General features: G+C 47.8%; 1 protein-coding gene across 1 annotated transcript; it reads right to left on the minus strand.

Annotated features, from left to right (window-relative positions):
- Positions 1–601: 601 nt before the first annotated feature.
- On the minus strand, positions 602–19,625 carry tm6sf2b (transmembrane 6 superfamily member 2b). The gene is made up of 10 exons (XM_055658326.1): positions 19,297–19,625; positions 14,763–14,866; positions 13,621–13,718; positions 12,524–12,627; positions 10,235–10,317; positions 8,842–8,966; positions 6,751–6,852; positions 5,393–5,485; positions 4,202–4,321; positions 602–2,999 (listed from the first exon to the last, which is right to left on the minus strand). The coding sequence occupies exons 1-10, from the start codon at positions 19,386–19,388 to the stop codon at positions 2,790–2,792; spliced, it is 1,131 nt and encodes a 376-aa protein (XP_055514301.1). The 5' UTR covers positions 19,389–19,625; the 3' UTR covers positions 602–2,789.
- Positions 19,626–22,993: the final 3,368 nt, after the last annotated feature.

Consider the following 22,993-nt stretch of genomic DNA (forward strand, 5'->3'; position numbering starts at 1 on the left):
TCGGGAACAATCTTCCTGCATCTAGCCTGTCCAACCCCTTAAGAATTTTGTAAGTTTCTATAAGATCCCCCCCCCCTCAATCTTCTAAATTCTAGCGAGTACAAGCCGAGTCTATCCATTCTTTCTTCATATGAAAGTCCTGACATCCCAGGAATAAGTCTGGTGAACCTTCTCTGTGCTCCCTCTCTGGCAAGAATGTCCTTCCTCAGATACTTGGATCGTATTGTAAAGAAACTGGAACAAGGAACTGCAGATGCTGGAATCTCAAGTAAAACACAAAGTGCTGGAGTAACTCATTGGGTCGGGTAACAGCGTTGGAGAGAATGGACAGGTGACGTTTCAGGTTGGGACCCTTTTTCGTATCATTATCCTTTGAATCATATCAAGGATATGACATATGGGAGTCCTCATCTTGAACAGCGGGTACAGTGGATGAGGTTGGAGGAGGGGGTGCAAGTAATGGCCAGGCTAGATTTGGAGTTGATAAAACAAACAAAATATTTTTGTACAAATTAAACAATATTATTTTTTATTTTACAAAATATCAACTGGAATAGGAAATGTAAAAATGAACAAAGACCTTTATAAAAACATTCTTCAGGTACATATAAAGATAGTTGATATAATATAATCAAGATCAAATTGATTCCTAGAGCAATCTTAGAATCAAAGAATTGTCATTTCACTAAAGTGAAAACTTCAACTCCAGGCTAACTGTTTGTAAGAATAATCGAGTTAGTCCCTTCTATTGCCCTGCGATTAGTTTTTTTTCTCATTGAAGTACTTATCCAATTCCTTTAACAATTCAATTATAATATCCATTCATAATTAAAATATATAAATCCTTTAATATGTACTGTAATATTTTTCTAGTCATTGAGATTCAGTAGTTGTCGTGGACAGTGTGTGTGTGTCAAATTCCCACGAACAGCAACATTGATGGAGATCAAATCATTTACTTGGATGACGTGGATCGCGAGATATTTTCCAGCGCACTTGGAAGAGATTGATCCTGTTCTTCAAAGTAATTTGAAAATGGTTGCAGGATGTGGATGTGGGGAGGATGTTTCCATTAGTGGGAGAGTCTAGGACCAGAGGTCACAGCCTCAGAATTAAAGGATGTTCCTTTAGGAAGGAGATGAGGAGGAATTTCTTTAGTCAGAGGGTGGTGAATCTGTGGGATTCTTTGCCACAGACGGCTGTGGAGGCCACAAGTCAGTGGATATTTTTAAGGCAGAGGTAGATAGATTTTTGATTAGTGCGCGTGCCGGGGGTTATGCGGAGAAAGCAGGAGAATGGGGTTAGGAGGGAGAGATAGATCAGCCATGATTGGATGGCGGAGAAGACTTGATGGGCCGAATGGCCTAATTCTGTTCCTATCACTTATGACTTTATCAGGACCATGAGTGTCCACTAGGGGGAACCGCCAAGGACTTGTTTAAGTGCCTCTAACCACGAGACGACATCGGCAAACGTGCGGTCTATACTGCGGTGGTGCGGAGGTTTTATAGGCTGATGTGTTGAGTGAGATTTCTGGAAAGGAACACTTGTCCACTCCAGCCTAAATATGCACGAAGGAACTGCAGATGCTGGTTTACACCGAATATGGACACAAAGTGCTGGAGTAACTCGATGGGTCAGGCAGCATCTATTCACTGGACAGTGTCAAGAGAGAGTTAGATATAGATGTTAGGGCTAACATAATCAAGGGATGTGGGGAGAAAGCAGGAACGGGGTACTGATGTTGGATGATCAGCCATGATCGTATTGAATGGCGGTGCTGGCTCGAAGGGCCGAATGGTCCACTCCTGCATCTATTTTTCTATCTCTGGAGAATAGCAATAGGCACTTTTCTCCAAAGATGCTGCATTGACTCTCTGAGTTACTGCCTCTGGTCTTCATGTGACCCACCAACGCATAGGATTCTTGCCTGTGTCTTCAGTTGGAGAATTGGAGGTGGGCAGTGAATGCTGGTGGCAATGGACAAATATAACCAAAGCAATCTGTGAGCTCTGACTCGGAGGATTGGAGGGGAGTGACCACGGAGTCGGGTGGATGTTGCAACTCAGCGGGACAGGCAGCATCTCGGGATGGAAGGAATGGGTGACGTTTCGGGTTGAGACAACTTCTTCAGTCTGAGAGTCAGGGGAGAGGGAGATACAGAGACAAGGACGTGCAAGGTGTGAAAACGAGACATCAAAGGGGATGAAGCACAAGAATATAGAATAGATCATTGTTAGCTAGGAGAAGTTGACAACGAAGCACACAGAGGTAAGAATTAATCAGGGGAACAGTCGGAGAACTATGATAGAAACATAGAAACGTAGAAATTAGGTGCAGGAGTAGGCCATTCGGCCCTTCGAGCCTGCACCGCCATTCAATATGATCATGGCTGATAATCCAACTCAGTATCCCGTACCTGCCTTCTCTCCATACCCTCTGATCCCCTTAGCCACAATGGCCACATCTAACTCCCTCTTAAATATAGCCAATATAGGGAGAGGAAGGATGGAGAGAGAGGGAATACAAGGGGTACTTGAAGTTAGAGAAGTCGATGTTCATACCGCTGGGGTGTAAACTACCCAAGCGAAATATGAGGTGCTGTTCCTCCAAGTTGCGCTGGGCCTCACTCTGACAGTGGAGGAGGCCCAGGACAGAGAGGTCTGTGCGGGAATGGGAGGGGGACAGGGAGATCAGGTAGGTCTAGGTGGATGTAGCGATGTAATGGCGTCACCGGTCTGAGCCAGCCGCCAGCGTCCGTCAGCCAATGTTGTAGTCAGTCCGCCCTCTTAGTTAACTTTCTTCTCCGTTTCCTGGCTGTTTTGGGGCACTCCTTTGTGGAAGAACCCGGGGCGAATAACGCAGCGTAGCGCCAGGATCTGGGCACCGATGGCAAAGATGGCGTTGGCGTAGAGAAAGTCGGACAGGGCGTGGTCGGGGACCCGGTACGTGAAGGAGGTGCGCGGGTGCAGTGATGCCCCCACGTGGGCAAACTGAGCCTGAGGGGAAATAAACAGACAACAATGATCAAACGGCCAGCCCCATCCACCCACGGTTCCCACACAGCAACCCCGTGGCACAGCGCCAGAGACCCGGGTTCAATCCCAACTACGGGCTCTGTCTGTACGAAGTTTGTACCTTCTCCCCGTGACCTGCGTGGGTTTTCTCCGGCTGCTCCGGTTTCCTCCCACACTCCAAAGACACGTACTGGTTTGTGGGTTAATTGGCTTTGGTATGTTGTAGAACTGCCCCCTAGTGTGTGCAGGATTGTACTAGTGTACAGGGCGCGGTCGGCGCGGGCCAAAGGGCCTCTCTCCCCGCTGTATCTCTAATGTCGAGGACAGTGGGCCTTCTGGGTCAGGTCAAGAACACGGTACTTACAACTGGGACTTGAAAATGGCGCCAAATCTGAACACCCTTCACTGTACTGCTCCTATACACTTGTACTGTATCCAAGATGCTTATCTATGATGTATCCAAGTGCTCATACTTGCACTGAACTGTGTACAGTAATGAATTTGAATTCCATGTACCATCGACCAGGACATTGTCTCAGCCCAACTACCATTACCTGTAGTAAAGAGTCCCGGAGCCACAGACGGCTGTGGAGGCCAAGTCAGTGGATATCTTTAAGGCAGAGGTTGATAGATTCTTGATTGGTACGGGTATCGGAGGTTGTGGGAAGAAGGCAGGAGAATGGGGTTAGGAGCGAGAGATAGATCAGCCGTGATTGAATGGTGGAGTAGACTTATGGGCCCTGTCCCACTTACGCGATTTTTTCGGCGACTTGCCGGGACCCGTCATAGTTACAGCAGGTGGCCGAGAAGTTTCAACATGTTGAAAATCCAGTGGCGACCAGAACAAGGTACGACTCTTTGGGCAACTACTAACGCCCGTACAGGCTTCACCCCGCGACATGTCGCCTGTATGGTCGTGAGTCGTCTCCTCAGTCGCCTAAAGATTCGTAGCATCTTTCTGGTTGCCGATGGATTTTCAACATGTTGGACATTTTTGGCCACCTATGACGGGTGCCAGCAGTCGCGGGAAAAGTCGCGCAAGTGGGACGGGCCCTTAAGAGTCATAAAGTGATACAGCGTGGAAACAGGCCGTACCACCACCACACTCGATGGGCCGAACGGCCTACTTCTGCTCGTATCACTAATGGACTTGTGCCACGATCGATGAAGCTGCAGTGACTCACCTGAGCGATGGCTCCAGCAAACACCACGGTGAGATCAAGCATCCACGCACAGCCAGGCACAATCAGGCCGTACAGGGCCAGGGCAAAGAAGGGCAGGAGGTAGAACATATTCACCAGCATCTGAGAGAGAGAGACAGAGAGAGAGAAAGAGAGAGAGATGTCAATATTAACCCCCCCCCCACGTCACGGAATACCTCAGCGCTAGAGTTACTGCCTCTAGAGTTACTGCCTCACAGAGCCAGTACTACGGGTGCTGCCTGTACGGAGTTTGCACGTTCTCCCTGTGACCGCGTGGGTTTTCTCCGGGTGCTCCAGTTTCCTACACATTCCAAAGACGTGCAGGATTGATTGCAGGTTAGTTGGCTTCCGTAAATTGTCCCTAGTGTGTAGGACACTGCTAGTGTACGGGTGATCGCTGGTCGGCACGGACTCGGTGGGCCGAAGGGCCTGTCTCCACGCTGACTCGCCACACTGAACTAAACCTCGCAAAAACTGAGGGCATCCTGTTTGCCTCTGTCCTGCTGGGTTGATGTGAGAGTCATCAATGTCTTTATGCATGTTGATAGAGTGTATCCCATCCATGGCCTCCAGTAGACCAGTGGACCTCCAGTACAGTCCCATCATGAGGTCATAACGTCATAAGTGATAGTAGAATTAGGCCATTCGGCCCATCAAACCTCCTCTGCCATTCAATCATGGCTGATCTATCTCTCCCTCCTAACCCCATTCTCCTGCCTTCTCCCCATAACCCCTGACTCCCATACTAATCAAGAATCTATCTATCTCTGCCTTAAATATATCCACTGACTTGTGGCCTCCACAGCCTTCTGTAGCAATGAATTCTACAGATTCACCACCCTCTGACTAAAGAAATTCCTCCTCATCTCCATCCTAAAAGAACGTCCTTTAATTCTGAGGCTGCGACCTCTAGTCCTAGACTCTCCCACTAGTGGAAACATCCTCTCCACATCCACTCTATCCAGGCCTTTCACTATTCTGTACATTACAATGTGGTCCCCCCTGATTCTCATTCACTGAGTAGAAGCCCAGTGCCGACACACGTTCATCACAGGTTCAACCCACTCCAAACCCATTCGATTCTCTTCTGCAGCCTAATGGAAAATAAACCCACTGTGTGACCCGTAGCCCGTGTTCCATTCGGCCCTTTGCCGGCAGCATGGCTGGCTTTACCTGGATCTGGGGGTACATGACTGGATCCAGCAGGTAAGGCTCCAGATCGTATTTGTAAGTGTCGCAGAAATCCAAGGAGCAATCGAGGGCGACCTGAATCAAAAGAATGACACGTCGGAAACATAGAATATAGGTGCAGGTCATAAGGTCATAACGTCATAAGTGATAGTAGAATTAGGCCATTCGGCCCATCAAACCTACTCTGCCATTCAATCATGGCTGATCTATCTCTCCCTCCTAACCCCATTCTCCTGCCTTCTCCCCATAACCCCTGACTTCCATACTAATCAAGAATCCATCTATCTCTGCCTTAAATATATCCCTTCGAGCCATGCATTCTGGTCATGGCTGATCATCTCCAATCAATAACCCGTGCCGCCTGCCTTCTCCCCATATTCCTTGACTCCACCAGCCCCTAGAGCTCTATCTAACTCTCTCTTAAATCCATCCAGTGACTTGGCCTCCACTGCCCTCTGTGGCAGAGAATTCCACAAATTCACAACTCTCTGGGTGAAAACGTTTTTTCTCATCTCAGTTTTAAATGGCCTCCTCTTTATTCTTAGACTGTGGCCCCTGGTTCTGGTCTCCCCCAACATTGGGGACATTTGTCCTGCATCTAGCTTGTCCAGTCCTGTTATAATTTTATGTTTCTATAAGATCCCCCCCCTCATCCTTTTAAATTCCAGTGAATACAAGCCAAGTCTTTCCAATCTTTCCTCATATGACAGTCCCGCCATCCCGGGGACTAACCTGTTGAACCTATGCTGCACTCTCTCAATAGCAAAGATGTCCTTCCTCAAATTAGGAGACCAAAACTGCACACAATACTCCAGGTGTGGTCTCACCAGGGCCCTGCACAACTGCAGAAGGACATCTTTACTCCTATACTCAACTCCTCTCGTTATGAAACACCACACAGATTCACGCAAGCAGCTAGGCGTCACCCTCACCCACCAACTCTTTACGGGGGGGGGGGGGGGGGGGGGGGGGAGGGGGGCAAGATAAGGGGAATAAGAACAACAGCAATTGATGCTACAGGCAGACACAAAATGCTGGAGTAACTCAACGGGACAGGCAGCATTTCTGGAGCAAAGGAATGGGTGACGTTTTGTGTCGATACCTTTCATCGGACTGAGGTCTCGACCTGAAATGACACCCATCCCTCTCCTCCAGAGATGCTGCCTGACCCGCTGAGTTACTCCAGCACTCTGTGTGTTTATCTGCGGTGTGAGCCAGCATCTGCACAGTTCCAGCTCACACACTGGAGTGGGGAGATGGTTCAGAAGGGTGGGAATAAACTGTGGCCCCGGACAGTCGAAAGGATTCCGTTCACAGACATTTTTGTCGTTGACACTTACAAAGCCCCTGAGCAGCGTGTACATAATGGCAAACGTCAGGTAAAGCATGAGGCACACATCCACAGGCCGACGATACAGCCACCTTGCCTGGTCTTTGGCAACCTGATGGAATAGCAACAACAGGTCCAAAATAAAGAAACAGTTCAGGTCAAAGGTCCACAATCAATCTTGGGCGGGCACGGTGGCGCAGCGGTAGAGTTGCTGCCACACAGCGCCGGAGACCCGGGTTCGATCCCGACTGCGGCTGCTGTCTGTACAGAGTTTGCACGTTCTCCCCGTGACCTGCGTGGGATTTTCTCCGAGGTCTTCGGTTTCCTCCCACCCTCCAAAGACGTGCAGGTTTGCTATGTCGCTCTTCAAGGGAGATGCTAAATGCATTTCGTTGTCACTGTACTGTACACTGACAATGACAATTAAAATTGAATCTGAATCTGAATCTGGTTTGTTGGGGAAGTGGCTTGGTGTATGTGTAAATTGTCACTAGTGTGTGCAGGATAGTGTTAGTGTGCGGGGATCGCTGGTCGGCACGGACTCGGTGGGCCGAAGGGCCTGTTTCCACGCTGTATCTCAAAACTAAATCATATATTTCACAACACTAATAGTCATGCAACGTGGAAACAGACCCTTCAACCAAACTAGCCCACGCCTACCAATATGCCCCATCTACACTAGTCCCACCTACCTGCACTTGGCCCATATATAGAAACATAGAAACATAGAAATTAGGTGCAGGAGTAGAGGCCATTCGGCCCTTCGAGCCTGCACCGCCATTCAATATGATCATGGCTGATCATCCAACTCAGTCTCCTGTTCCTGCCTTCTCTCCATACCCCCTGATCCCCTTAGCCACAAGGGCCACATCTAACTCCCTCTTAAATATAGCCAATGAACTGTGGCCTCAACTACCCTCTGTGGCAGAGAATTCCACAGATTCACCACTCTCTGTGTGAAAAAAGTTTTCCTCATCTCGGTCCTAAAAGATTTCCCCCTTATCCTTAAACTGTGACCCCTTGTTCTGGACTTCCCCAACATCGGGAACAATCTTCCTGCATCTAGCCTGTCCAACCCCTTAAGAATTTTGTAAGTTTCTATAAGATCCCCCCTCAATCTTCTAAATTCTAGCGAGTACAAACCGAGTCTATCCAGTCTTTCTTGTTCTCATTCAGTCTAGTTTATTGTCTCGTGTACCGAGATGCAGTGAAAAGGCTTTTGTTGTGTATTAACCCGTCAGTGGAAAGACTATATATGATTACGTTCAATCCATTTACTGAGTACAGATACTGAACATGATCACGGAATAACGTTTACTGCAAGGTAAAGCCAATAGACTCTGATCAAAGATAGTCCGAGGGTCACCAATGAGGTAGATGGTAGTTCAGGAGCAAAGAGGTCCTTCTGCAGTTGTACAGGGCCCTAGTGAGACCACACATGGAGTATTGTGTGCAGTTTTGATCCCTAATTTGCAAAAGGGCATTCTTGCTATTGAGGGAGCCCAGCGTAGGTTCACAAGGTTAATTCTCAGGATGGCAGGACTGTCATATGCTGAGAGAATGGAGCGGCTGGGCTTGTGCACTCTGGAGTTTAGAAGGATGAGAGGTTATCTTATTGAAACATATAAGATTATTAAGGGCTTGGAAACGCTAGAGGCAGGAAACATGTTCCCGATGTTGGGGGAGTCCAGAGCCAGGGGCCACAGTTTAAGAATAAGCGGTAAGGCATTTAGAACGGAGACGAGGAAACACTTTTTCTCACAGAGAGTTGTGAATCTGTGGGATTCTCTGACTCTCTGTGGATACTTTCAAGAGAGAGCTAGATAGGGCTCTTAAAGATAGCGGAGTCAGGGGATATGGGGAGAAGGCAGGAACGGGGTACTGATTGGGGATGATCAGCCATGATCACATTGAATGGCGGTGCTGGCTCGAAGGGCCGAATGGCCTACTCCTGCACCTATTGTCTATTGTCTTTGACTGCTCTCTGGTTGTGGTGGGATGGTTCAGTTGCCTGATAACAGCCGGGAAGAAACAATCCCTGAATCCCAGGAGAACAAGTTGTGATTTCTCCGTATCCGCTCCGATCCGCAATATTCCTCACCTGATCAGCTGATGCCGACGGCAGGGATCTGGGCCTGCCAATAATTTTCTTTCCAGCCCAAATTGGGAGCAGTACATACGGAATATTCAACAGGAAGGCCGGGCGAATTTCACTTCCATATCTACCTGCAGGATTGGAGACAGGAAAATAAAATCGACAGCCAAACCTTTTGAAAAAGTACTTTTCGACGTTACTTTAAACTCTAGAGATACAGTGATGAAACAGGCCCTTCGGCCCACCGAGTCCTTGCCAAGCAGCGATTCCTGTAAACTAAAGGGCCCTGTCCCACTTACGCGATTTTTTCGGCGACTTGCCGGCACCCGTCATAGTCGCAGCAGGTGGCCGAAAATTTTTCAACGCTGAAAATCCAGCGGCGCCCAGAAAAAGGCACGACTCTTTGGGCGACTGCTCACGGCCGTACAGGCTTCACGTGTCGACATGTCGCTGGGTAACACCTCATTCCATATACCCACCACCCTCTGTGAAAAAGTTGCCCCCCAGGTTCCTATTTAATCTTTCCCCCCCTCACATTAAACCTATGTCCCCTGTTTCATGACTCCCCTTCCCTGGGTAAAAGACTGCGAGTTCACCCAATCAATTGTCCTTCTGATTTTATACAACAATGAAACAGGCCCTTCGGCCCAACTAGTCCGCACTGACCAGCGATCCCCACACATCAATACTATCCTACAAACTATCCTCATATGCTGAGAGAATGGAGCGGCTGGGCTTGTACACTCTGGAGTTTAGAAGGATGAGAGGATATCTCATTGAAACATGAGATTGTTAAGGGCTTGGACACACTAGAGGCAGGAAACATGTTCCCGATGTTGGGGGAGTCCAGAACTAGGGGGCCACAGTTTAAGAATAAGGGGTAAGCCATTTAGAACGGAGACGAGGAAACACTTTTTCTCACAGAGAGTGGTGAGTCTGTGGAATTCTCTGCCTCAGAGGGCGGTGGAGGCAGGTTCTCTGGATGCTTTCAAGAGAGAGCTGGATAGGGCTCTTAAAGATAGCGGAGTCAGGGGATATGGGGAGAAGGCAGGAACGGGGTACTGATTGTGGATGATCAGCCATGATCACATTGAATGGCGGTGCTGGCTCGAAGGGCCGAATGGCCTACTCCTGCACCTATTGTCTATCACGAGGGACAATTTACACATTTACTGAGCCGATTAACGTGCAAACCCGCACGTCTTTGGAGTGTGGGAGGAAACCGAGGATCTCGGGGAAAACCCACGCAGGTCACGGGGAGAACGTGCAAACTCCGTACAGACAGCACCCGTGGTCGGGATTGAACCGGGGAATCTGGCGCTGCGAGGCAGCAACTCTACCGCTGGCCGCCCGTGTGTAACTCTGGGCCGAAACTGTCCAAGGCCCGAGTGTTACTCACCCACGGACGTCCCAAGTAAGAGGGTGATGAGGCTCATCACTAGGGAACCCAGCCAGTAGAGTCCGACACTTCGGTAATTCCACCTGTGGGCAAACCAAGAGTCCAGTCATTGAAGATAGACACAAAAAGCTGGAGTAACTCAACGGGACAGGCAGCACCTCTGGAGAGAAGGAATGGGTGACGTTTCGTCCCGAAACGTCACCCATTCCTTCTCTCCAGAGGTGCTGCCTGTCCCGCTGAGTTACACCAGCTATTTGTGTTCAAGAAAGAACTGCAGATGTTGGGAAAAATGCTGGAGAAACTCAGCAGGTGAGGCAACACCTATGGAGCGAAGGAATAGGTGACGTTTCGGGTCGAGACCCTTCTTCAGACTTTTTTGTGTCTATCTTTGGTTTACATCAGCCTCCTTCCAACACGTTTGTTCATGTGTGTGCTCTCCCTCCACCCTCACCACTGCACACACTTCACACCCAACACAAGCCCGCTTCTGTTAACCCTTTCATTCCCCTGTATAGTTTAAGAGCGAGATAGGGCTCTGAAAGATAGCGGAGTCGGGGGATATGGGGAGAAGGCAGGGACGGGGTACTGAATGGGGATGATCAGCCATGATCACATTGAATGGCGGTGCTGGCTCGAAGGGCCGAATGGCCTACTCCTACACCGATTGCCTATTGTATCTTTTACAGGTATTGAGGTACAGTGAAAAGCTTTTGTTGCGTGCTAACTGGTCAGCGGAAAGACAATACATGATCACAATCGAGCTGTCCACAGTGTCCAGACACACGATAATATTTAGTGCAAGATGGAGTCCAGTAAAGTCCGATTAAAGATAGTCCGGGGGTCTCCAATGAGGTAGATGGGAGGTCAGGACCGCTCTCTAGTGGATGAGAGAATGGTTCAGTTGCCTGATAACAGCTGGGAAGAAACTGCCCTGAATCTGGAGGTGTGTGTGTTCGTTTTCACACTTCTGTACCTCTTGCCTGATGGGAGAGGGGAGAAGAGGGAGTGACTGGGGGGTGAGACTGGTCCTTGATGATGCTGCTGGCCTTGCCGAGGCAGCGTGAGGTGGAGATGGAGTCAATGGAAGGGAGGTCGGTTTGTGTGTTGGTCTAATCAAGAATCTATCTATCTCTGCTTTTAAAAATGTCCATTGGCAGCTTCCACGACAAAGAATGGCAAGAATTCACCACCCTCTGACCAAAGAAATTCCTCCTCATCTCCTTCCTGAAAGAAAATCCTTTAATTCTGAGGCTGTGCCCTCTAGTCCTACACTCTCCCACTAGTGGAAACATCCTCCCCACATCCACTCTATCCAGGCCTTTCACTATTCGGTAAGTTTCAATGGGGTCGTTCCCCTCATCCTTCGAAACTCCAGCGAGTGCAGGCCCAGTGCCGACAAACGCTCATCACATGTTAACCCATTCTAAACCCACTCTATTCTCTTCTGCAGCCCATGGCTTCTGTCAACCCATAACCGCCGTCGATGTTCAAGTTCAAGAGAGTTTATGAAGAAATATACAAGAAACAGTCTTTCTTATGAAGAAAGACTGGACAGACTTGGTTTATACTCTCTAGAATTTAGGAGATTGAGAGGGGATCTTATAGAAACTTACAAAATTCTTAAGGGGTTGGACAGGCTAGATGCAGGAAGATTGTTCCCGATGTTGGGGAAGTCCAGGACAAGGGGTCACAGCTTAAGGATAAGGGGGAAATCCTTTAAAACCGAGATGAGAAGAACTTTTTTCACATAGAGAGTGGTGAATCTCTGGAACTCTCTGCCACAGAGGGTAGTTGAGGCCAGTTCATTGGCTATATTTAAGAGGGAGTTAGATGTGGCCCTTGTGGCCAAGGGGATCAGAGGGTATGGAGAGAAGGCAGGTACGGGATACTGAGTTGGATGATCAGCCATGATCATATTGAATGGCGGTGCAGGCTCAAAGGGCCAAATGGCCTACTCCTGCACCTAATTTCTATGTTTCTATGTTTATTGTCATGTGTCCCTGATAGGACAATGAAATTCGTGCTTTGCTTCAGCACAACAGAACATAGTAGGCATTAACTACAAAACAGATCAGTGTGTCCATATACTATAATATAAATATATACACACATGAATATATAAACTGATAAAGTGCAAATAACAGATAATGGGTTATTAATGTTCAGAGTTTTGTCCGAGTCAGGTTTAATAGCCTGATGGCTGTGGGGAAGTAGCTATTCCTGAACCTGGTCGTTGCAGTCTTCAGGCTCCTGTACCTTTTACCTGTGCGCTGTTACCTGGTGTCTTACCCAAGTGTTATTGCACCAATCATGGTCAGGTACAGCACGTAATGGACCGTGCCATCCCAGTAGCAGATCAGGATCCCGTGGGCACTGCGGAGATAGGGCTCCCCCTGTAAAGCAAAACAGAGTCGGTGCCATCATTCACCAATATCCTTGCTCTGCACCCCAGCCTGAAGTACTGCTGTAGAGAGACATTGTACAGTAAATGCATGCATACATACTGAGAGCAGGGGCAACCCACACATCCTTCCCACTTGCCACAACTGCAGTGTCTGGTTTTCTGGGCATCAGACTGTGGCACGTTGAGAATTTCTAGGTCACATCACTCTTTCCCGGGCTGAGGGTTTTTCCCTTGGGATATGGGGAGAAAGCAGGAACGGGGTACTGATTGGGGATGATCAGCCATGATCACATTGAATGGCGGTGCTGGCTCGAAGGGCCGAATGGCCTACTCCTGCCCCTACTGTCTACTGTCTATTGACTTTCATTATCCAGGATCTGTTGCCTTGCCTCCTGGTCAGAGAGTCAGGGCAACAGACCCTTCAGCCCAACACATCCATGCTAACCAAGATGCCCAATTGCAGCTAGTCCCATTTGCCCGCCTTTGATCTAGCGGGGTTGATTGCATTCGTTGAAACAGAGCGGACCACATGAAGGTTGCAATCTCCCACCCCGACAGAATAGTGAAAGGCCTGGATAGAGTGGATGTGGAGAGGATGTTTCCACTAGTGGGAGAGTCTAGCACTAGAGGTCACAGCCTCAGAATGAAAGGACGTTCTTTTAGGAAGGAGATGAGGAGGGATTTCTTTAGTCAGAGGGTGGCGAATCTGTGGAATTCTTTGCCACAGACGGCTGTGGAGGCCACAAGTCAGTGATATTTTTAAGGCAGATAGATTCTTGATTAGTACCGGTGTCAGGGGTTTTGGGGAGAAGGCAGGAGAATGGGATTGGGAGGGAGAGATAGATCAGCCATGATTGAATGGCGGAGTAGACTAGATGGGGCGAATGGCCTAATTCTGCTCCTATCACTGATGATCTTATGCCGCCACCAGGAGATTGGCGATGTTTCTCCCAGGACCAGCAGCATGGCATTCATAACCCACCTCTTTCATGTAAAATGTCATAAATCCTTTGATGTAGCCATCCTGCTCCAGGGAGATAACTAAATCGATGACACTTGTAAACGAGAACACTGCAAAAACTGTAACAAAATTCAAGAGATTACTCACTAAATCACCACTATATCCCCTTCCTACCCCTCATTGTCATGACAACCTCATGCCATAATTGCCTTATTGCCAAAACAACCTCAAGGGCGGCATGATGGCGCAGCGGTAGAGTTGCTGCCTCACAGCGCCAGAGACCCGGGTTCCATCCTGACTACGTATGCTGTCTGTACGGAGTTTGCACGTTCTCCCCGTGACCCGGGTGGGTTTTCTCCGGGTGCTTCCTCCCACACTCCAAAGACGTGCAGGTTTGTAGGTTAATTGGCTTCAGTAAATTGTCCCTAGCGTGTTGCATTGAGCTAGTGCGTGGAGATCACTGGTCGGCAAGGGCCTGATGCTCCGCGCTGTATCTCTAAACTAAACTATAAAAGTCGACATCAATTCAGTTCTGTGTAGGCTTGAGCACAAATAGTTAGTGACTCCCCTTCACATGCGAGGGCCTAGAAGGGGCCACCCTCCCCCATTTTCAAGCTGACAAACCTCATTGCTCTCACGGTGACCAAGTGGATTTTCTCCGGGTGCTCCGGTTTCCTCCCACACTCCAAAAACGTGCAGGTTTCTAGGTTAATTGGCTTCAGTAAAATTTGTAAATTGTTTGTGGTGTGTTGTGTATGGGGTGAGCATAAGGTCATGTGATGGGAGCAGAATTAGGCCATTCGGCCCATCGAGCCTACTCCGCCATTCAATCATGGCTGATCAATCCCTCTCTCCTAACCCCATTCTCCTGCCTTCTCCCGTAACCACTAACACCCGTACTAATCAAGAATCTATCTGTCTCTGCCTTAAAAATATCCACTGGCTTGGCCTCCAGTCAAAGAATCCCACAGATTCACCACCCTCTGACTAACTAAATTCCTCCTCATCTCCTTCTGAATGGAACGTCCTTTAATTCTGAGGCTGTGACCCCTGGTCCTAGACTCTCCTGCTGGTCGAAACATCCTCTCCCCATCCACTCTGTCCAGGCCTTTCACTGGTTGGCAAGGGCTGGGTGGTCCTGTTTCATCTACAGTATCACTCACCGTAAAACAGGGGGTCCTTGGGGCGACTGCTTCCCACCAGCAGGTACAGCACGAGGAGAAGACCCAGGAGAACAGCAACACCAGCAGCAAACACCACCTCGGGACTTCAAAAAGAGAAAACAAATCATCCAGTCAGCGGCACTGACTGGTAAAACAGGGGGTCAGGAAGAACCTCACTCAGAGGGGCGATCGGTGCTCCATTGCTTCCCACCAGCAGGTACAGCACGAGGAGGAGACCCAGGAGAACAGCAACACCAGCAGCAAACACCACCTCGGGACTTCAAAAGAGAAAACAAATCATCAGTCAGTCAGCGGCAACTGGATGCCCAAGTCGTTCCAATCTCAGTGGCTTTGTGTTGGGTCACAGTGGAGGAGACCCAGTCAGAGTCCAGTTGTCAGGCAGAGGGATCTAGGTGTGTTGGTGAAGGCAGCCTTGCAGGTAGATAAGGGTGGTCATAAAGGCTTTTGACGGTGGCGCAGCAGTAGTGTTGCTGCCTTAGAAACATAGAAACATAGACAATAGGTGCAGGAGTAGGCCATTCGGCCCTTCGAGCCAGCACCACCGTTCAATATGATCATGGCTGATCATCCAACTCAGTATCCCGTACCTGCCTTCTCTCCATACCCTCTGATCCCCTTAACCACATGGGCCACATCTAACTCCCTCTTACAACGCTTGCAGCGCCAGAGACCCAGGTTCGATCCCGACTACGGGTGCTGTCTGTACGGAGTTTGCATGTTCTCCCCGTGACCTGCGTGGGTTTTCTCAGAGATCTTCTGTTTCCTCCCACACTCCAAAGACCTACGGGTATGTAGGTAAATTGGCTTGGTGTAAGTGTAAATTGTCACCTAGTGTGTGTAGGATAGTGTTAGTTTGCAGGGATCGCTGGTCGGTGCGGACTCGGTGGGCCGAAGGGCCTGTTTCTATGCTGGGCTGTGGAGTCGAAACCCACACTCAACTCCACAGCCCTGTTTCCACGCTGTATCTTTAAACTTTTGGCCTTCATCAGTCGTAGTTTTGAGTCTAGAAGTTGGGTGGTCTTGTTGCAGTTGTACAAGATGTTGGTGAGGCCGCATTTAGAGTATTGTGTTCAGTTCTGGGCACCGTGGTATAGGAACGATGTAGTCAAGCTGGAAAGGGGACAGAGAAGATTTACGAGGATGTTGCCAGGACTCGAGGGTCTGAGCTATAGGGAGAGATCCAGTAGGCTGGGATTATATTCCTTGTTTATCTCTGCCTTAAAAATATCCACTGACTTGACCTCCACAGCCCTCTGTGGCAATGAATTCCACAGATCAACTACCCTCTGACTAAAGAAACTCCTCCACACCTCCTTTCTAAAAGAGCGCCCTTTAATTCTGAGGCTGTGACCTCCTCTGCTCCTGGATTCTCTCACACTTTTTCACACAGAGAGTGGTGAATCTGTGGAATTCTCTGCCACAGAGGGTAGTTGAGGCCACAGTTCATTGGCTATATTTAAGAGGGAGTTAGATTTGGCCCTTGTGGCTAAAGGGATCAGGGGGTATGGAGAGAAGGCAGGTACAGGATACTGAGTTGGATGATCAGCCATGATCATATCGAATGGCAGTGCAGGCTCGAAGGGCAGAATGGCCTACTCCTGCACCTATTGTCTATGTTTCTACAAGGTGTCTGGGAGAGACCTTTCTGACTAAGTCTAAAGAAGGATGTCGTCCCGAAATGTCACCTATTCCTTTTCCCCAAAGATACTGCCTGACCCACTGAGTTAATGTTTTACACGTTAAGGTTTTGTATTTCAATGCCAATTGAAATTACCACAGCAGTCAGCAAACAGATAGAATACAGACAGAGAGACCTAAGAATCACCTCCTTATAGTCTCTCAAGGACTTGTGTACACATAGACAATGGTGGCTTCTGATTGTTGATGGAACCGTTAACAATAAAGAGAATCATGGCCTCTTGCCCACAATGTTTACAATCCCCAGAGTCCACCTTGCGTGACCCTCGGGTCAATATCCGGACACTAGTCACAGCAAAATGATTAAACTCAACACAGATAACAAGAGTGCAAAGATTGAGAGTGACATCAGAGAGCAAAGAGCAAATATCAAAGATGACACTGCAGATCCTGGTGTAGTGTAGATCCAGCCTCTAGAGAGGCTTCAAGTACAGGGTGTCACGGTGGTGCAGCGGTAGAGTTGCTGCCTCACCGCGCCGGAGACCCGGGTTCGATCCCCACTACGGGTGCTGTCTGTACGGAGTTTGCACGTTCTCCCCGTGACCTGCGTGGGTTTTCTCCGGGTGCTCCGGTTTCCTCCCACACTCCAAAGACGCGCAGGTTTGAGGTGGATAGGCTAATGGTGCTAATGAGTACTTTGTGACTTAGGTAGACGCAAAATGCTGGAGTAACTCAGCGGGACAGGCAGCATCTCTGGAGAGAAGGAATGGGTGGCGTTTCAGGTTGAGACTATCAGTCTGAAGAAGGGTCTCGACCCGAAACTTCACCCATTCCTTCTCTCCAAAGATGCTGCCTGTCCCGTTGAGTTACTCCAGCATTTTGTGCCTATCTTCGGTTTAAACCAGCTTCTGCAGTTCCTTCCTACACACGTATGGGCTCGTCCCACTTGGGCGACTGCCATAGACTAGTTTTCATGGAATTTGCCTACGACACCTGGCGACAACCTACAACAGCAAAATCTGTCGCCACCGTCGCCGAAAAAATATCAACATGTTGAAAATTTTGCAGCAGTCGCCTGAAGTCGTCCAAATAAATCAGCTCAGTGGGACAGGCCCGTTAGTAACCTCGTCAGCGCCAGAAACATTCCAACTCTTTGTGCCATTTCTATATTGAATACAAAAAAAAGCATTTCACTGCACCTAGGCACACGTGACAATTGAGTATCATTGAATCATTGAATTCTCTCTTGAATGTTTCGGTTACTGGCTAAAACATAAGGCTCCCAGTAAATAGAGAGAACCACAGATGATTTTTTAAAACTTTCTTTTAGTTTTGAGATACAGCGTTGAAAAAGTCACTTTGGCCCAACAATTCTGCGCCGACCAGCAATCGCCCAGTACACTAGAGATATCATACACACACTAGGGACAATTTACCCTTGAGAGACTATAAGGGGATGATTCTTAGGTCTCTCTGGGAAGAAACTGTCCCTGAAACTGGAGGTGTGTGCGTTCGTTTTCACACTTCTGTACCTCTTGCGTGATGGGAGAGGGGAGAAGAGGGGGTGAGACTCGAAGATAGACACAAAAACCTGGAGTAACTCAGCGGGTCAGGCAGCATCTCTGGAGAAAGGGAATAGGTGATGTTTCAGGTTGGGACCCTACTTCAGACTTCCTCTTCTTGCGTACGGCGTGCACAGCCTGAAGTTGGGGAAGTCTAGGACAAGGGGTCACACAGTTTAAGGATAAGGGGAAAATCTTTTAGGTCTGAGATGAGGAAAACATTTTTCACACAGAGAGTGGTGAATCTCTGGAACTCTCTGCCACAGAGGGTAGTTGAGGCCACAGTTCATTGGTTATATTTAAGAGGGAGTTAGATGTGGCCCTTGTGGCTAAAGGGATCAGGGGGTATGGAGAGAAGGCAGGTACAGGATACTGAGTTGGATGATCAGCCATGATCATATTGAATGCAGGCTCGAAGGGCCGAATGGCCTACTCCTGCACCTATTGTCTATGTTTCTACAAGGTGTCTGGGAGAGACCTTTCTGACTAAGTCTGAAGAAGGATGTCGACCCGAAATGTGACCTATTCCTTTTCTCCAAAGATACTGCCTGACCCACTGAGTTAATGTTCTATACGTTAAGGTTTTGTATTTCAATGCCATGATCATATTGAATGGCGGTGCAGGCTCGAAAGGGCCGAATGGCCTACCCCTGCACCTATTTTCTATGTTTCTATGTTTCTATGTTTCTATGTTGTCGGACAACTTGTTCTATTTGATTGTGCACGCCGGGTTGATTGCATTCGTCGAAACAGGGCAGACCATGTGAAGGTTGCAATCTCCCAGCCCTCTTCAGAGAGTCGGGGGTGAAGGAAATTTGAGGTATGAAAGGTAGCAAGAACAAATGAATGAAAGGTGTGAAATGAACAAGTCCTAGCCTTTCACCTGTCACCTTTCGTACACAAATCAAAAACAAATCAAATCAAATTTGTGTCAGGGGTTATGGGGAGAAGGCAGGAGAATGGGGTTAGGAGAGAGAGAGATAGATCAGCCATGATTGAATGGGAGTAGACTGGATGGACCGAATGGCCTAATTCTCCTCCTATTCCTTATGACCTTATGACAAAATGAAATCAGATAAACTGCAAATCAAATCACGCAAATCAAAAAGAAATCCAAAAATCTAATGCAATCAAATCTAATCAACCACACAAAACAAAAAGTCAAAAAATAAAAACCAAATCAAATGAAAATCAAATCAACAAACAATCAAAATGCTAAATCAATTCACATCTAAATCTGAATCATGTGTGTGGTCTGTCTTACACAAGGCCACACACATTCTAGTGACCAGGCCCTACCTACACCTGCTCACCTGTCCACGCCATGTAGGTTGTTGATGAAGTGAGAGACGGGGACCGCGCAGAGGGACAAGAGAAACGCGGCGATGCCGGCTCTTGGACCCATGGCCAGCTCGCCGCCCTGCCCGGTATTCAGACTGGGACAGGACCGGGACAACGGAGGTGTGGTGTGGCTCAGCCCAGCACAAAGCAACGCCCGTCCCGCTGTCAACCTGGTGAATCCGGCAGCTTCTCCCCGCCTCCTGAAGCCCTGCACAGCCAATGACGGAGACTTGGCAAACTGCAGAGTGGAGTGGAGCGGCCCGGCCCGACCCGGCCCAGCACTGTGATCACTCACTACTAATCATACTGACTGAACCATCAGTATTAGCCCCAGAGCGCCGGAGTCTCTCACTAAATCAGACAAATGTCTACAGGGTATATCAGTGTGCAGTTAGAGGTGTACAGTGAATAGTCTGTGTACAACTCCAAATAAACTCTGAACTACACAGACTTGGCAACATTGACTTTGTCTTTTTGCACTTTGTGTATGTATGGGTGTAGTTTATATGTGTGAGTGTGTGTGTGTGTTTGAGAGTGTGTTTGTGTGAGTATGTGTGTGTGTGTGTTTGTATGAGTGTGAGTGTGTGTGTGTGCGTGAGTGTGTGTGTGAGTGTGTGTGTGAGAGAGTGTGAGTGTGTGTGTGTGTGTGTGTGTGTGTGTGTGTGTGTGAGAAGGAACTGCAGATGCTGGTTTAAACCAAAGACAGACACAAAATGCTGGAGTAACTCAGCGTGGACAGGCAGCATCTCTGGAGAGAAGGAATGAGTGACGTTTCAGGTTGTGTGTGTGTATGGGTGTATAATATATATATATGTATATAGGTTTATTATATATATGTGTACAGGTTGTGTGTGTGTATGGGTGTATAATATATATACATGTATATATAGATACATTTATGTATGTGTATGTATACTGGTATAAACAGTATATATATATATATATATATGTCAACCTGTTTCTCCTGGTTGTTATATTATTTACAGAGTACTATGTTTAAATTTTCATAACACACTCCTGACTGTTGATATCAGTGTTACAGTGAAGGGCAAGTCCCACTATGGCAACCTTATTGGTGAGTTTAGGAGAGTCTGTGCTGGCCACAAGCTCGCAGCGTGGTCGACACATGGTCGTGGGTGGTCACTGGTCAGTCTCCTTCATGGTCGAGAGGAGTTCCCGCATAGCGGTCACTCAGTTTGGTCGCGGAATATTTTTCAACATGTTGAAGGGCCAATGTACAATTTTTACCAAAGCCAATTTAACCTGCAAACCTGTACGTCTTCAGAGTGTGGGAGGAAACCAGAGCAAACCCAGGCTGTCACAGGGAGAACGGACAAACTCCACACAGGCAGAACCTGCAGTCGGGATCGAACCCAGGTCTCTGGCGCTGTGCGGCAACAACTCGAAGGCTTAATATGTGTTGCACATAGTAAGAACAAAGTAGAAATAAATACTCCAAGACCGGAACACTGTTATAATTTTATTACAAATCAGGTAACAAACATATTCCTCACCAAACCATTGATTCTGACTCCATTTTACATTAAATAAATCAATTTATTAACCTGAGAATAAAATAATTCTATCAACCAGAGTTTTTCCTGTTGCCATTAATATCCCAGAATCGCTCACATCTCACATGGACATTATTTTTTTTTAAATGTTGCAGATGATGAAAATTTGAAACACATGAAAACATACGTCAGCAAGGAGAATGCTTTGCCATTCAGCGTGATCATGTCTGAACTTGGCTGGCCTGGCATCTGAAGAAGGGTCTCGACCCAAAACGTCACCCATTCCTTCTATCCAGAGATGCTGCCTGTTCCAGCCGCTGAGTTAACTCCAGCATTTTGTGTCTATCTAATCTAGCCAAGGTTTCACACTGTGCCAACCCATGGTCCCCGATTCCCAAAAATATATCTTCCTCCTTTGTAATTGCTTCCAGTTCCCAACCCTCCACAACCAAGGGTATGGAGAGAAGGCAGGGATGGGATACTGAGTTGGATGATCAGCCATGATCATATTGAATGGCGGTGCAGGCTCGAAGGGCCGAATGGCCTACTCCTGCACCTATTTTCTATGTTTCTATCTAACCCTTTTGGTGCTGAGAATTAATCACCCTCTCTGTTAAGTTCATAGGAGTAGAATTAGACCATTCGGCCCATTACACAGAGCCCGCAAGATCATCTCTGATCCTACTCATCCTGCACACTATGCCTTTCAGCTACTGCCCTCTGGGAGGCGCTACAGGACAATTGCCTCCAAAACAAACCCCTTCAAAAACAGTTTCATTCAAGTCAAGTCAAGTCAAGTTTATTTGTCACATACACATACGGATGTGCAGTGAAATGAACATTTCATTTAATTCCCACTGCAATTAACATTTTAAACTCTGTACGGTGTGGAATAAGAATAAGCATGGCCCTTATGTATTATGTAATGTGTCTGTTTGTATGTATATCTATGCTATATGTTTAATGTTTGATGAAATGTTGGAACCTGTACCGAGCTGTACTGATTCCACTGTGTGGTCATTAAAATACAATACAATCAAGTCTACTGCACCATGGCTGATCTATCTCTCCCTCCTAACCCCGTTCTCCTGCCCTCTCCCCATAACCCCTGACACCCGTACTAATCAAGAATCTAATCATTTTAACAGATTTAATTAACAGAAGAATTACCAGTTAACATCTCAAGTTAAAGACCCTGCTTCAGATCTTCAATGGACGCTGAGTATTTTCAGCTTTTGGGGAGTTTCCAGCGTTCTGTTAGATTTCCAACATTGGCATAAATATTTAAATAAGTGCCCGTCAAGTTCGGAGTCTTATACTGGCTAATTTGGTTTCAATGCACCTTGGACAGTAGGACAGAGTTAACACAGAGGAATCAAAGTTCGATTTTCGATGCTGGGAGCAAATGAAGAATCCAAAATACCCTGCACTGTTCTCGTGGTGCAATCAGAGGGACGGTCCTAAAAACGAAACAAAAAGTTGTAAAGTTGTCGTGCTGTACAGGGGCAGAGTTTGGTCCACATTGTGCAGAGAGTCTGTGTTGCTTTGTCCCGTTCTAGTTAGTCCCACCCTTTCCTCAAATTTTCCCACGGGTCTGACAATAGTTTTTTTCAATTATTTTCATGAGTCATAGGAGCAGAATTAAGGGCCTGTCCCATTGTACGTGGCAATTCACGAATTCTCCCGAGTTTTCCCCTGATTCCAACTCACGGAATGTCCGTAACGAGTCGGTAGGAGTCCGTGGATGTTACGCAGCGGCTCATTATGCCAGCCGCAGGTACTCGGGGGCATCGGGTAATCGGGACGTTTTTTCAGCTCGATGAAAAATGTCCACGAGTAAAAAATAGTCGGGATGACTCGTACAGTGGGATATGTCCATCGAGTCTACTCCGCCATTCAATCATGGCTGATCTATCTCTCTCTCCTAACCCCATTCTCCTGCCTTCACCCTATAACACCCGTACTCATTTCAGACGGTGCTCAAGACTTTAGTTTAGTTTAGTTTGGAGATACAGCGCGGGAAAACGCCCTTCGGCCCACCGGGTCCGTGCCGACCAGCGATCCCCGCACACTAATGCCCCTGTCCCACTTAGGAAACCTGAACGGAAACCTCTGGAGACTTTGTGCCCCACCCAAGATTTCCGTGCGGTTCCCG

Source organism: Leucoraja erinacea, chromosome 29, assembly GCF_028641065.1.
Source record: "Leucoraja erinacea ecotype New England chromosome 29, Leri_hhj_1, whole genome shotgun sequence".
NCBI classification, from domain to species: Eukaryota; Metazoa; Chordata; class Chondrichthyes; order Rajiformes; family Rajidae; genus Leucoraja; species Leucoraja erinaceus.

What these genes read in the sequence shown, in the direction of transcription:
- tm6sf2b (XM_055658326.1), bottom strand. Translation starts at nt 19,388, where the DNA reads ATGGGTCCAAGAGCCGGCATCGCCGCGTTTCTCTTGTCCCTCTGCGCG. An exon ending in TGACATTTTACATGAAAGAG is followed by an intron (nt 12,628 to 13,620) that starts GTGGGTTATGAA and finishes TTTGCTTTACAG; the next exon opens with GGGGAGCCCTATCTCCGCAG. An exon ending in TTGCTGGAGCCATCGCTCAG is followed by an intron (nt 3,000 to 4,201) that starts GTGAGTCACTGC and finishes ATTTCCCCTCAG; the next exon opens with GCTCAGTTTGCCCACGTGGG.